The following is a 15083-nucleotide window of genomic DNA, read 5'->3' as shown; positions in this document are numbered from 1 at the left end:
TTCCTATCATTCCATGAGGATCGAGACAAGATATGGTTCATTCAACTGTGAATTCATTTTTATCAGGTGCTCAAACTAACAAAAAATATGAGACTCTCTGTAGGGACAACTTCTTCAGATTAAGATGAGACAGAGCAATTTAGTAAGTAGTTATTGAAAGTTGGTGATGGTCTAATAAGTGATATAGATGGTAAATCTGATATATGTCTTCCAGAAGATATTGTTATTTCTTCTTCGGACCTGGAATTTGATGAATTGGTTCATTTTTCTTATCCAAATATTTGAAAAATATTTCTTCAAAGGATTTTTTCAAAGCAAGAATTATACTGGCTCCCACGTTGGACATCACTGAAGAGGTCAACCACTATCTGATGACTATCATTCCTGGAGGAAAAAAATTATATCTTAGTTCGGATTCAATTTGTATAGATGAAGGGAATATGGAAAGTCAACTAGATCTCTATGGTCCTGAATTACTGAATAGCATAAACTACTCTGGTTTGCCTCTACATAAATTAATACTTAAGGTTGGTGTTTCTATGATGTTACTGAGGAATATTGATCAATCCAGTGGTCTTTATAATGGTACAAGACTACAAGTTAGAAATCTTGGAAATCATGTCATAAAATGTGAAGTCTTAATGGGTAACAATGTTGGTCATATTGCTTTGATTCCAAGAATGAATATATGGTACCAACAAATAAAACGGTCCCAATTAGATTTTAACAAAAATAGTTTTCTATAATAGTATCTTTTGCCATGACAATTAATAAGTCTCAGGGACAAACTTTATCTCATATTGGATTTATAAATGGCCAATTATATACAGCACTTTCAAGAGTTAAGAGTAAGAGAAGTTTAAAAGTTTTGCTTATAAATCACGTAGAAATGTCTACAAATTCAACAATCAATGTTGTTTATAAAGAAGTCTTTGAAAAAATAGGATTTTAATGTAAATATTATAATTTTATTTTAAATTTTGTATTAAAATTAATGTATAATTATTTTACTTTAAAAAAGTATAAAATAATTATTACTCACTGTTTTTATGTTAAACTTTGATTTTGATAATAATTATTTTGTGTGCTTTTTCTTAAAATATTTAAACATATAAATTTTTTTTAACTTTTATAAATTTTTCCGTGCTGAGCACGGGTTCATATACTAGTTTAATTTAAAATTCAAATCAAAGGGATTGAATCCAAATTATAACAACCTATAAGGATAGATGCACATGTTTACGCCCTCATCACACTTAAACTCTTTCACGTGTCTCTTCTCTCGCCAAAATTCTTCCACGTTTAGTTTTTGCAAATCACACTTATGATGATGATGACAGATTAGCATGTGTTTTCACTTTTAATTTTAAAGCAGAATATTATAGCAATAACTATACTAGAGGTAATGGAATTTGCTTTAATATACCTTCCCACTGGTAGGATTATTTCCTGGCTCAGACACAGTCTCACACTGCCCAAAAGAAATCTTATATGCTTCGCTATTTATTTAAATAAAAAAGAACTTGTAATTAAATCATCCATCAATGAAAAAGGAACTATAATTCAAAGTAAGGAACACAAATTTAACAATAGTAATATGCACAGCAAAATTGAAGTTAAAATAAATAATAGCCACTTTCATCAAACCAAAATACATAACAATCATATATTATACCTGTAAATGCCAAATAAGAATATGGGCGAAAAAGGTCACTGAGTAGCTCTAAGCAAATATCCTTCTATTAATTTCTGCATATAAGAATTATTTAACATGAGAAATTATAGAATTACTTATGATGAAAAGGAATCTAGTTCACTTGCAATAACATAACACATGTTAGTGAACTCAGTTATTCAAGGCAAGACCAAATACCAGATTTTGAATCAACAAAACAAAATCAAACTCTAGGTAATCAACTTGTCAAGGAGTTACCAAAGAAAATTATACTTGAAAAGTTGCAACAAAAATTTAGAATTCGCACTTGTATAATTAGGAGTAAGCTTAGTACAGGGCAGAAAGCCATGATTTGGTGGAGGCTTCCACAATTTCTCATAATCTGAATCCCATCTTGAATCATTCAACTGTAAAAAAAAAAGAATCAGAACACTGAAGTTGAAAGTTTTGTTTACCATGATTTATAATATTCACCAAGATACACAACACCTCAAAATAGCTGAGAATCACAGCCTCAAAACAACTAAAATTTTAAAAGGTTGAATGAGTGAAATTTAACCAACTTTAATTTGTTTATAACAGTAACAGTGCATTCTAATACTTGTTATTGATTTGATCACATTCTTAGCATCCAAAGAAATCATAATAAATCAGCTAGAAAGGTTAGTAATGACAAAAACCTTGGAAGCAGCAAATGTAGCCTGGAAGGTATCCTTAAACAAGCTTTTTGAGACCAGTAAATATTAAGCATAGTGTTCAAATCAAACCTGCATCCCTTGTGCCTTGTGTGTATAAGGTATCCTTTGCAAATGAACTGTATATGACAATAAGAGGAGCATTTTCTCTCACATAAATGGCTTTTCTAGACTTGGGGTCTGTCATTCTCTTGAAAGTTGAGGTCAATCAAAACATTAATATCAACTTATCAAGATTGGAGAATACTACAAGTAATCTTCTTCTTACCTAGAATGGTACTTATTAGAAGCTGCTCCCATCACAAGCTTCTTGATATTATGCTTGCAGATAAGTTCTACAATTCCTTTTTCAATGCAATCCTTATCAATAATATGCAGTTTCTCTGCCTCTACCTGTATCATAATTAGCCAAAGATCAAAGGGTTTCACAAACAATACTGCCTATGTAATGAGAGAAATTTGAAAATACTTACCCCCATTCTTCTGTAGATAAGAATATAGTCATTCAGAATATTACGCATGCCTTGCTCTTCATTTTCTCGATGTTCTTGAACTCGATGCTCTCCGGCTGCACTTTCTGGAAAATTAGCACCCACTAGAGACAAATAAATTGTTAAGTTAAACACCATTTTCATTTCTCAACAACAATATAACAAAATGTGGAGGTTAAGGAAAACAAATCAAAGAAAAGGATCAAGAAATTGGATGATACAAATGTTGCTTCCAAGGTTATTATGATATAAATTGAAAAAAGGTTCTGACTCAGTATAATAACAACTATAGTAATAGATATAATTGAACCCTGTCATTTTATCAAACACAACATAAGCATTCATTCACATAGCAACGAAAAAATACACTTATTTTTTAAATAAAGAAAATCTAAATAATTACAGTTAGACAGTTAGTTGACTTAGCATTATATATGTCAATCTTCATATTCAAACCCGTTTACAAAAAGGCAAGAGATGCATATTCTTAAAAATATCACATGAAACATGGAATCAGAATATTATAGATGAAGTTAAAAACTTATAATCTCAAAAGTTAGCAAGAAAATATCTCACTTATTTTGTCATAGGGGCAAACCGGAAGGCAACGGCCACAACCATAGCAGCGTTCTGTTATGACTCCATCCTGCACGTCCAACCAATTAAACAATTCAAGTGTGAAAATGTTTTTGAAAAGATGAAATTATAGTCTGTAAAAACATCATTTCCAAGTAAAATCAAGTTAAAAACCATTAACACTTTGGGTAATTCCGTATTAAATGAAGTTCCAGATGCTGATTTCCCTAGGAATGATATTGCATTAGCAGGGCACACAATTTTGCAAGGGCGAGAACAATTTGCTGGACAGTCTTCTGGATCAAATTCTACATAGAAGCCAGTACTAGCAACATTCATTTATTGGAAAAATTGAATACTGAATGGATCAAGTGATTGATAATTATGTTGGACTATGCTGATGCAGAAATATTATAATGTAACCAACAACTAGAAAGAACAAAGACTCTTTCTTACCGGCTTTGCGAATATGAAGATCTTTATCATCATTGACATTGATCATAACCCAAGGCTTTTTCTGAAGACCTGCCATTTCTGTTGCAGCTAAAATTCCTTCGTTCAGAGCGCTAACCACTGATGCATTAGTAGCACAGTCAATGCAGTCAACTGCACCCATACAGTTCCAATCTCAATAACAAGTCACATTTAAGTTTAAAAAACAAAAACCCTAAGGCAAATCATGATGATGCATCTGTTTAGGAAAAAAAAGAAAAATAATAAAAAAGGCCTAAACTGCCATTCTCATAAGCAACGAATCAGCAATGCAGTCATTGTGAAAGAGAAACAAACGTATAGAGCAGTCAACGTTAAAGAGAAAGCGAGCAAAAACTGAAAAGATCGACAGAAAAGTCACAAAAAAGAAAAGATCTATCTAATATAAGAGCTTATTAGAGCGAGGATCGTGAGTACCTGGAACCGGAGAAATCATAGAGTTAGTGATGGAAGAGATCATAACTCGAACCTCAGCATCGCACAAAATCGCAAGCTCCTTCGCCTTCTTCAACAAACCGTTCCTTTGCTTCGAGAACGTCACTTGCCTGCTCGTGGAATTGTCGATCCTCCTTATCGCGATCTTCCTCTCCCCATCGCTCTCAGTCAAAACCCTAACTCCTCAATCGAGAATCACCATTTCTGTTCATCACAGATCAACAACCAAAACTTCAATTTCACCAAGAGTGAAGAAAAAAAGTCAAAAACAGAAAAAAATGAACTAAAAAGACAGCTCAAGGAACAGCCAGAAGAAACTAAAAACTGAAAGCATCGATTCATCGGAGAACGCCACTGAGAAGATCGTCACCAGAGCAGCGCTAGAGAAGATCATCACACAGATCGTCGTTTCGGGTTTCAGTCACTGGAGAGCGCTGTTGAGAAGATCACTGGAGCAACTTCACTTTTGTAGGGTTTCACTTTCACCAGATCAGCGTTAAGGTTTTTCTTGGGTTTGGGCCCTTTTTTTAAAAAATAATGGCTTAGATAATGGCGGTTGAAAACCACCGAAATCACAAAAAAATGCAAGTTTAGAAAAATTAATTATGGTAACGGCATAAAATGCCATAATACCCGAATATTATGGTAGTTCTTTAAAACCGCCATAATATAAATGCCATTTTAAACTCATTTTTTTGTAGTGAAGCTTGACAATTCACCCTCTGTAAAATCCCAGATTTTTGGAAATTAATACGTTATTTATGATTTATTATATTTATTTAAGATTATATTTTTAGAGGTTTTGATATATAAATCGAACAATTTCTTATTTATAATTTAGAGTCTTAATAATTGAAAATAATGAAGTTTTGACAATTTAAAATTTTAATAATTGGGATTTAGTTTGATTTTATGAATTGAAGGCCAATTAATTCATTTATCTCTAATTTTAAATTAGATTACTTGATTGAAAGCCAATTGGTGAATTGATATAACAAATAATATTTTTAAAGTAATTTAAGAGATTAAATTAGATTTTTACACTTTATACCCTAATTTTTTTTTAAAATTACCTTACTCTAATTGACTAAAAAATTCTCAAAATTGGAACCCACTAGCCCTATCCCTAATTCCACTTGCCCTTTGATAGTGAGATTTATTGTCGGTCTAGAATTTTCTCAATAGAAATAAAAACTTTGTTGTAAGCATAGTTCCAAACCAACTAATAACTCTCAATCAAATTTTAATTGTTGGTTGTCACAAGTACAAACCCCAATGAAAATTAACCGAAGTATTTAAACATCGGGTTGTCTCACAAGGAATTTCAATGAAGTGATCAATTATTGGCTATGAAAGAACAACGGGGGTTTGATTTGATAAAGGGGCAAGAAAATAAATGGCAAAAAATGTAAATCAAACAACTAAAGAAAGAAAATAATAAAGAGAGACATTCATGGGAAGGATTGAGAATATAGGCTTTCTATCCTAGTCATTCAATAATTAACAAGAGCTTATCCTATTTCGTCATCCCTAACAATGGAAGAAGGTACAATGTTATCTTCACATTGAGAGAAAGTCAAATAAGACTAGTTAATCTCAATCCAAAAGTCCTAATCAACTTACTAATTGAATTAGCAAGAGATTAGAGTCAATGGAAACAATATTAACTAACAACCCTAGATCACCAACATAAGTTGCATATTCATGACTCAAGATTTCTTAATTACTCTTTCCAAGCCAAGAGTGCTAAAAATTAAAAAATCTACTCTAACATCCTTCCAAGTATTTTGTCAAAGACTTGGAACACATAAAAGGAAAGCATGGTAAATTGACAACAAGAATATTAAATCTACAAGTACCCAATACAAGAAATTAACAACAACTCAATTAAAGATACATCAAAGGGAAATCCAAATCCAAATCCAAATCCAAATCAATTAAAGATACATCAAAGGGTAAAAACATGAATTGCATAAAAAGGAAATCCAAATCCAACAATAGTGCATCAACATAAAAGATACATCAAAGGGAAAATTGACAAGAAAACTAACAGAGCATTGATGTAACAACAAGAAATTGAAATGAAAACAAGATGAAAATAGGAAATTAAACCTAGATCTAAGAGAATTTAACCTAATCCTACCCTAATTCTAGAGAGAAGAGGGAGCTTCTCTGTCTAGAAACTAACTACATGCTTCCTAGTCTACAACTAATTGCTCCCCCAGCAAATTCACTTTAATGAGGTCATGTGATCAGTGTCACGCGTGCGCGTGGCCCTTAATTCTCCAAATGCTCATTTCTTCATGAATTCTCCACTTTGCATGTTTTTCTCTTCACTTCTTCCATCCAATACTTGCCTTATAAACCTGAAATCACTCAAAAATACATCAAGGCATCGAATGCAATTAAAGTGAATTAAAATCACCAATTTAAGGGCCTAAAAAGCATGTTTTTACACTTAAGCACAAATTAAGGGAGAATTACAAAACTATACTATTTCATTGAATAAATGTGAGAAAAGGTGATAAAATTCCCTAAATTAAGCACAAGATAGACCACAAAATTGGGGTTTATCACCCTTACCCCTCACACACAAACACACACACACACATAGAGAGAGAGAGAGAGAGAGAGAGAGAGAGAAAGAGAGAGAGAAAGAGAGAGATAGAGGATGTCGGTGCCGACGGGGCTGGGAGCCACCGTCGCCATCGCACACGAGAAGCAGAGAGTAAGAGAGAGGCGCACAGAGTTCAAGGAGAAAGATATAACAAATAATATTTTTAAAGTAATTTAAGAGATTAAATTAGATTTTTACACTCTACACTAATTTTTTTAAAATTACCTTACACTAATTGACCAAAAAATTCTCAAAATTGGAACCCACTAGCCCTATCCCTAATTTCACTCGCCCTTACCCCTCTTTTTTGCCCTATCATAATGCTAACACCCTCACACACGCGCGCGCGCACGCACGCACGCACGCGCGCACGCGCGCGCGCACACACACACACACACACACAGAGAAAGAGAGAGAGAGGGGGGGAGGACGATGCCGACGGGGCTGAGAGCCTCCGTCGCCATCGCACACGAGAAGCAGAGAGTAAGAGAGAGGTGCACAGAGTTCAAGGAGAGAGAAAACCTTGTTTTCGCTGTAAATATAAGATACTTCCAAACCTTACTACTAAAAAATGTTACTTGTTTATGTTTTGTCGACTTTGCAACAGAACGTGGATCATAAATGCTAAACCGCCTTATATTGTATATAAGAAGACATGTCCACATAAGAGAATTCGAACCACAAAAATTACAGTCTTACTTAACAAATATTGAAACAATACGGCAATACCAAGACTAGAAGAAATCTTACTTTCCAGCTTCCCAGAATATTCGCTGAAGGTTATCTTTTGAATGATCCTCTGGCAAATTCTCTACCAAAATAATATATAACTAGAATCCAATAATAAGACACAGATAATAAAACAGATAAAGCTATAATATACTTAGCAGAAACTACAAACACTTAATACACTAAAACTTTATACGTTATTATAAAATCACCTTCATCAGATTCAAAGTAATTAAATTGACCACCTCAAAGACAGGAAGATACTAAAACTTTTATTCCAAAATACCCAAATAAAATATGACATAATAAAAGAAGTGTTGTTTGAGAAAATCTTTGGGACATTCTTACAATAATCAAGTATGTTTGTTAAAAAGAATAAAATCATATAATAATCGAAAATTTAAAAATTTAAACTTATAAATAGATTATCATACATATAGGTAACTTGTATTCTAAAAAATATAAAACTTTAGTTTTGATTATTGCTATTAGACATATATTAGTTTATTCGGTTAAATGTTGATAATCTAACATATCACATCTTATCATGTTAGTATTTGAATTTATCCAATAGATATTTATAAAAGCAAACTAATGATAGAAACAAACAAAAAATTATAAATTTATAAGGTCCCAATTAAAGTTTAGGTGCATATAATAGTTAGTATAGTAACTGTGATAAGTTGTGAAATATGGAAGTTTATTAAATTTTACCGATAATTTGATAGTTTATTAGGCCAATATTTCATGTATTCTCCTGAAGGAAGAAGGATAAGGATGTGTTAATGTGTCCTTCCAATAATGAATGAAACAAAATTAGATTAATTAATTTAATTATTAATAATATAATGTACCCAGCAATTGGGCCATTGGAGTTCCATGGTCTCCATTCATCAATAATCTTATATGCAAGTGAGCGAGTCCATGCTTCACTTTCGGTAAATGGAACACACATATCATGGTCTTCACTGCCATAAATCAATTATATATAAATCACCTTTATAAACAAAATTAGGTGTTTATAATTTAAAATTAGGTGTTTATAATAAGTAGTCCCAGATAGTTCTTTTCAAGAGAGATGGAGGGTTCAAAATAGATGAAGGGCTCAAGATTGCTGGGAATATTTTCAGGTGTCCAAAACTAATTAATCCACCTTGTTACAATCAACTAACTACTCTAAATAACTAGGTTTCCAAACAGAAAATATGAAAAATCGATTTCAATAAGAAATTGTTACTTATTTTGTAGCAATGTGCTATGCTATTAAGGAACAAATATTGTGCTATGCATATTTTACCATAAGCATTCTTCTACATCTCTTCACTATAGAACATACCTTCAATGCATTTATATGAGAGCACTTAAGAAATAAGATAATCAAACAAGGACCTTAGGTAGAGTACTTAACATTTTACATCCAGTAAAATTAACTAGTAACCACTATGATTGCATTAAAATAAATAAATTAGAATGTTGTCCCTCTGTGACCAGTAACTTCTGGCCATCACAAAAACAATTACCTAGTACTTGCTCAAGCTTATGTTACTTAAGAGACATTATGAAATCCTCTTAGAAGATCTCAGACACATTAAGTTTGGCCATGTTTCGTTCCTAGTTACAAGTCCACACCATCAACCACCACCAATCTTGATGAAGAACACAGAGAGGTTGAAATGATGTGACATCTTAGAAAGCACAATTGACTTTAAAAACAAAAGCACAATCATTAGTTTGGAAGGAGCCATACACTAAAATAATGAATTTTAGTTTTTTCAGAGAGCATCAAATTAGAGAACAGCAACTCAAGTTTTGTCAGAAAACAGCAAATCACAAAACAACAAATCAGAGAACAGCAAAATAATTTACTAACTAAAAATTAAAATCTAACTAAAATTTAATGAATTAATAAAGAGAACATCAAAATTAATTTTCTTAAATACCTAGAAATAGAGGAACAGAGTAAGAACGAGATGTAGAAGAGAAGGGGGAGGGGGTTTCCCGCGATTGAGTACCGCGCTCGTTGAGGAGAGCATCGCGCTGCCACTGTACATGGAGGAATGCACCGCGATTGAGCGCTGTTGTCGCCATTAGGAAGGAGAGAAAGGGTTTGTGAGTTGTTGCAGTGGCTATGTTAGGGCTTGTGGAGAGCATCGCGCCGTGGCCCGTCGAGGATAGCACCGCGCCTTCGCCGTACGTGGAGGAGTGCACCGCGATTGAACGTTGTTGTTGTAGTGGCTATGTTAGGGATTGTGGAGAGAACCACGCCGTCGCCCGTTGAGGAGAGCGTCGCGCCGTCATCGTACATGGAAGAGTGAACCGCGATTGAACACTGCTAACCTACTATCGCGGTTAGGTAGGGGAGAAAGGGTACGGTATGTGCGTTGTTGTAGGGGAGAAAGGGGAGGCTCTTGTGTGCGTGAAGTGGAACTACTGAAGCACATTTGGTTCTTTTGTGTTTAAGTTATTTTTTTATTGAAAAACAATTGGTGGGAATATAATTAAAAGTTTTTCTCTAAAATTTTTAATAATAAATAATTTTAGGCAACTTTTTATAAATGTTATCTGTTTAATTTTTTTGACAGAGACGGCGTCAAAAGCTGGGGGACGGCGCAGTGGTTTCGTCGATGACGTGGACCTTTAGCGGTGACCAAGGACGCAGCGACAACATGCAGCAGCAACTCTATCTTCCTCGTGCAACACATCCCTCTCCTTGAAGGTGATGCAGGTGATGGCTACAGCAGGGCACAGTGGCAAACTGAGCGCGACAGGGTGCGGTGGCAGCGCAGCTCTCTCCGCTCTTGTCCCTTCTTCTCCGTTCTCTCTTTCTTTTCTTTCTTTCGTGGGTGTGTTGTCGTGTGTGTTGTTTTGTGTGTGTGAGGAGTGCGGCGGCAATGTGTGGAGTGAGAGAGGGTGAGTGTCAGTTAGAGTTAGTGCCAATCTGGGTTTTGTTTTGGGAGAAAAGGACTTAGGCTAGTGTAGGCATTTTTTTAATAAAAATAGGGGTAATTTAGTAATTAAAAACTAATTTTTTTTATCCAATAATAATATGTATAAAAAAATTATTTAATTGTTAACTTGAAAATCATTTTCAACTAAATACTATAATTCAATAATTAGAGATAATCAAATTAATTTCCTTTAAAATCATAAATAGACTTCAACATCTAATTATTCAAATTAAGGCATATAAAACTCTTATTAATTTTCAATTACTAAAACTTTAAATTATAAATAGAAAAATACCCAATTAATATAAAAATCTTTGAAAATATAATTTTGAATAATTTTAGTAAATCATATGTAACTTATTATTTAATTTTCAAAAATTCGGGGTCTTATATCCGTCCCACCCCTATAACTAGCAAACAAAATTAAATTTAAAAATTTATGTAATCATTATGATCACATTCAAGCATAAATAAACTAAAAATAAAAGATTTATACAATGTCAAATAACATAAAATAAAAAAGAAAAAAAACTAACGTTTAATCACTAAACAAATTTAATATTATTTGTCTCTTCTTTAACATTATTGGCCATGAAATGATTCTAAAGCATCTATAGTGTCACAAAAAATTATAATGTTATATATTTGATAAACAATACATAGTTAGGCTGCCAAAAAAAGAAATCAAATTAAATAAAGAACTAATAGAATAATAAAGTCCAATAGAATAACAAATTGAAGTGAAGTGTGATAACGATCTTTTTTTAAACAATTCAAATTTTCAATAAAAACCACAAATATAAAGAAAAAGGCATAATAACCCCCCAAATATATAACTATCTTGCTTAAATTAGTATGTTTCTGACTTCACATTATAGAATTTTTTTTTTGTAAATGAAAATCATGGAAAAGACTTCGGCCTTGTTTGGGTAAACTTTTAAGAAAAGATCTTTTTTCGAGTTATCTTTTTTTTAAAAGATTTTATGGAAAAGTAAAAGTAATTTTATGTTTGGGTATCTCATGCAAAAAGATCTTTTTATCTATCAATTATGTTTGGGTATAACGATATAAAAGTACTTTTTGTTTATTTGTTACATGAAAAACATCTTTTTTTAAGGAAAAAAAGATCTTTTAAAAAAAGATGTAAATTACAGCTTCTCAAAAAAGAAGTTTTTTTTTTATTTTTTTCGAGTGCTATTACTTTTACTACTAAAAATTTGTCAAACACATTAAAAAATAAAAAAGATATTTTTTATTGAAAAAAGACCTTTTTTTAATCAAAATAATGGCGTCCAAACAAGCACTTCACATTATATAATTCAGGTTGCTCTCTATAATTTAGTATGATAAAAACGGTGATGATTCTCAAAGTATCAAACATGTTTGAATAATTAAATGGCTTCAAGATCTAGTAAATCCTTTTGTTCATCATAATTAAATTACAAATTTTTTTCCAAAGCACTTTACAAATATTAATTCAGGCATAATTAAAAAACTGCAAATTATTCATGAGTAAACCCCAAATTATTCTTATGTCATAACAATTATAGAAATGAAATACTTTACTTCCTAACAAGGATGATTCACTAAAATTACTTAATCCTATCTCACATGACAACTACTAACCAACATAGCAATCATAGTTGAGGGGAAAAACTCCAAACATACTAAAAAGGATTAAGGGAATTGGGACATTGATACCGGATTTTACAATCTCATATAACTACCGGTAAGTGTATTGAATCGTACCAAGTAATAAAATTATAGTGAGTGAGTGTCGATCCCACGAGGATTAATGGATTAAGCAAACAATAGTTGATTGATTATTCTAGTTAGACGGTTCAATTTCGAATGATGAACAAAGATATAAACTAAAATTTAAATGACTTGAAATAAATGAAAGCAATAAAATGACAAGAAGTTAAATGACATGAATTTAAATAACTTGGAATTTAAATTGCTGGAATGTAAATTGCTGAAAAGTAAATAACAAGAATTAAGAATGGAAAGAACGTTGGGATCAAGAGATGTTACATTCTCAGGATCAATAATTCTCATCTCCACTTCAATCATGCAATCATTGATCTCTTGGCAAATCATAAGTGATTAAATTCCAATGTCTTGGTAATTTATTCTCTCTTAACTTGATCAATTGCCAATGTCTTGATCTAATTAATCATGAGAAGAGATGAAGATTGGTCTCTAATTTAGAGCCACACGATTTCATGAATCAAGTTATGGGTTAATTATATGTCACATATCAATCTCAAACCCAAATTCACCAAATTGGGAGAAAGATCTTCAAGCTCAATTATATGATCCCTTTGTCAAGTTTTCATAGAATTCAAAGTTGGATTCAAATTCTCTCTCAAGACATTTAAATCCTTGAAATGAAGAACGAAGATTCTTTCTAAATAAGTAAATGAAAGAAAAATTGAAGATGAAGAATCAAATAAACTAATCTATTAAATTGCAATAGAGCTCTCTTTTCCAATTGAAGAGAGTTAGAAATTCATGACTGAGAATTACAAAATGGATATGAAAGAAAATAGAAGAGAAGAAGAGAATAAAAGTAAGGAGAGAAAGAGAGTCTAAAGACTCCTTCGCTAATGGTGTGTCTGTATAGTTACCCTACCTCTATTTATAACCTATTACAAAAGCAAATGAAATTCAAATTATATTAAATCCAAGATTAAATTGAAATTGATTCCTTGGACTTGATCCAATCTTGGAAGCTTGGAGAATTGAGGAATGAATGAAGAAATTGGAGCTCTGGAAGTTGGACTTCAAACTTACTTTCAAATTGTTAGCCCAAATTATGAATGTTTGATCACATGCGTGGCACGGTAGGAAAGTGGCGAGGGATGCCAAGTTGATTTTGTCCCTTGGATGGCCTAAAAAACATGTGTGTGGAGCATGGCGTGGAATGACATAAGGTTGGCGTGGAGCGCTGAAGAAGTTTCAAAGGGCCCCAAAGGCATGGGATATTGTAGGCCTAGCATGGGACGCCAGGACCATTCCTTGAGTGCCTAAAATCAAGTTTATGCATGTAATAGGCGTGGCACGGCAAGGAGGTTGGTGTGGGATGTCAAGGCACTACAATGAAAGCAAGGGACAACCATGTATGCAATCCTTTTGGCGTGGGACACCATCAAGGTGCCGTGGGACAGCTATGACATGCAATGAATGTGAGGAACAACCATGCAAGCAAATTTTAGTGTGGGATGCCATCCTCTTGGCATGGAATGCCACTATCCAACAATTGATATGAACATCATACATGCACTCTTGGCGTATTTTTGTTGCACGAGTAATCTGTGTGAGACTCATGTCAACTACAGAGTATTATACATCGTTGAAAAGTTCTTAAAGTCACCTTTCTAACTTTTCTAGAAGCAAGTAATTTAGACCACGGTAGCTCACATTATGTTCCTTTGAAGGTGAAGAGGTTAGGCTGCCAAGCATGAGATGGCATACATGTTTGTGTTGTGCTCACCTTGTATTTTCGGGATAAATTGCAACCTCCAATCCAGTGTTCACTATAGACTATTATATATCGCTAAAAATCTTTGGATGTCTACTTTCAAATGCCTCTAGAAGTGCACCATTTGAACCTCTGTAACTCAAGTTATGCTCCTTTGAATGTGAAGCGGTCAGGCTGCCTGGCATTGGACGCCAAAGCCTTGGTGTGGGACGGCATATATGTTTGTGCTATGCTCACCTAGTGTTTTCGGGGTGAATTTCAACCTTCAATCTAGTGTTCACTATGGAGTGTTATATATGATTCGAAAGCTCTGGAAGTATATTTTCTAATGACACTGGAATTATCTCATTTGGAGCTTTGTAACTCAAGTTATTCTTGTTGAAGTACAAAGAGGTCAGGTTATAAATTCTCTTTGAGCTTTTCTTTGACTTGTGGCATGTTTGTGTGTCCCTTGGCTCATTTGTGCATGTTGCATGCCACCTTTAAGTAGGAAATGTTACTTCAAGTGTGTTGCTTCATATTTGTGCATCAAAGTATGCTCATGCATGGCTTGCATGCATTAATATACAACCCAATCTTCAATACCACTCCTTGTGCTTCATTAATCTCATCTTTGAACACCTTGAGTCCAACACCATTCTTCATCATCATTCTCCTAAAAATCATTAAACATAAGTGCATCAAAGCTTGGTTCATAATCTCATGAATAATCACATAGTGAATTAGTGTACATAAGTTCAACAAGTTTAGTTCTTGTAGTCACAAAATCACCTAATGTACACAAGTGCATCAATCTTAGCTCATATATTCATGAATGAACATAAATTCAACTAACGTTTAATAATTCTTTGCATGCAAACATAATTGATAATTAACCATAAATACTTTATGATTGAGCATAGTTTATTGACTTTCTTTATGAATTGAACAACTAAAACAAC

At 33.0% G+C, this 15083-nt stretch overlaps 1 protein-coding gene and 1 long non-coding RNA gene across 3 annotated transcripts; both read right to left on the bottom strand.

The window, feature by feature from the left end:
- Nucleotides 1–1675: 1675 nt before the first annotated feature.
- On the bottom strand, nt 1676–4329 carry LOC112762599 (U-box domain-containing protein 33-like). Of its 2 annotated transcripts, XM_072222108.1 has the most exons (6): nt 3894–4329; nt 3438–3745; nt 2844–2965; nt 2639–2763; nt 1983–2489; nt 1676–1749 (listed from the first exon to the last, which is right to left on the bottom strand). In XM_072222108.1, coding segments are annotated over exons 2-5 (306 nt in total). In that variant the 5' UTR covers nt 3439–3745; nt 3894–4329; the 3' UTR covers nt 1676–1749; nt 1983–2431. The 2 variants fall into 2 exon arrangements, with proteins under 2 accessions (XP_072078209.1, XP_072078208.1); XM_072222107.1 differs by lacking the exons at nt 3438–3745; nt 3894–4329 and having other exon boundaries at nt 2844–3018.
- Nucleotides 4330–6308: 1979 nt separating this feature from the next.
- LOC140180968 (uncharacterized) lies at nt 6309–10131 on the bottom strand. The gene is made up of 2 exons (XR_011875293.1): nt 9651–10131; nt 6309–6730 (listed from the first exon to the last, which is right to left on the bottom strand). It is a non-coding gene; the product is annotated as an uncharacterized lncRNA (long non-coding RNA).
- Nucleotides 10132–15083: the final 4952 nt, after the last annotated feature.

This window comes from Arachis hypogaea, chromosome 17, assembly GCF_003086295.3.
Source record: "Arachis hypogaea cultivar Tifrunner chromosome 17, arahy.Tifrunner.gnm2.J5K5, whole genome shotgun sequence".
NCBI classification, from domain to species: domain Eukaryota; kingdom Viridiplantae; phylum Streptophyta; class Magnoliopsida; order Fabales; family Fabaceae; genus Arachis; species Arachis hypogaea.
This window is presented reverse-complemented; position numbering and strand designations above follow the sequence as displayed.

Bases quoted from the DNA above. Each gene is read 5' to 3' on its own strand.
- LOC112762599 (XM_072222107.1), bottom strand. From the start codon at position 3,005: ATGAAAATGGTGTTTAACTTAACAATTTATTTGTCTCTAGTGGGTGCT. The intron at 2,764-2,843 runs GTAAGTATTTTC...ATTATGATACAG, and splicing joins TTATCTACAGAAGAATGGGG to GTAGAGGCAGAGAAACTGCA. The intron at 2,490-2,638 runs GTAAGAAGAAGA...TGTCATATACAG, and splicing joins TCTAATAAGTACCATTCTAG to TTCATTTGCAAAGGATACCT.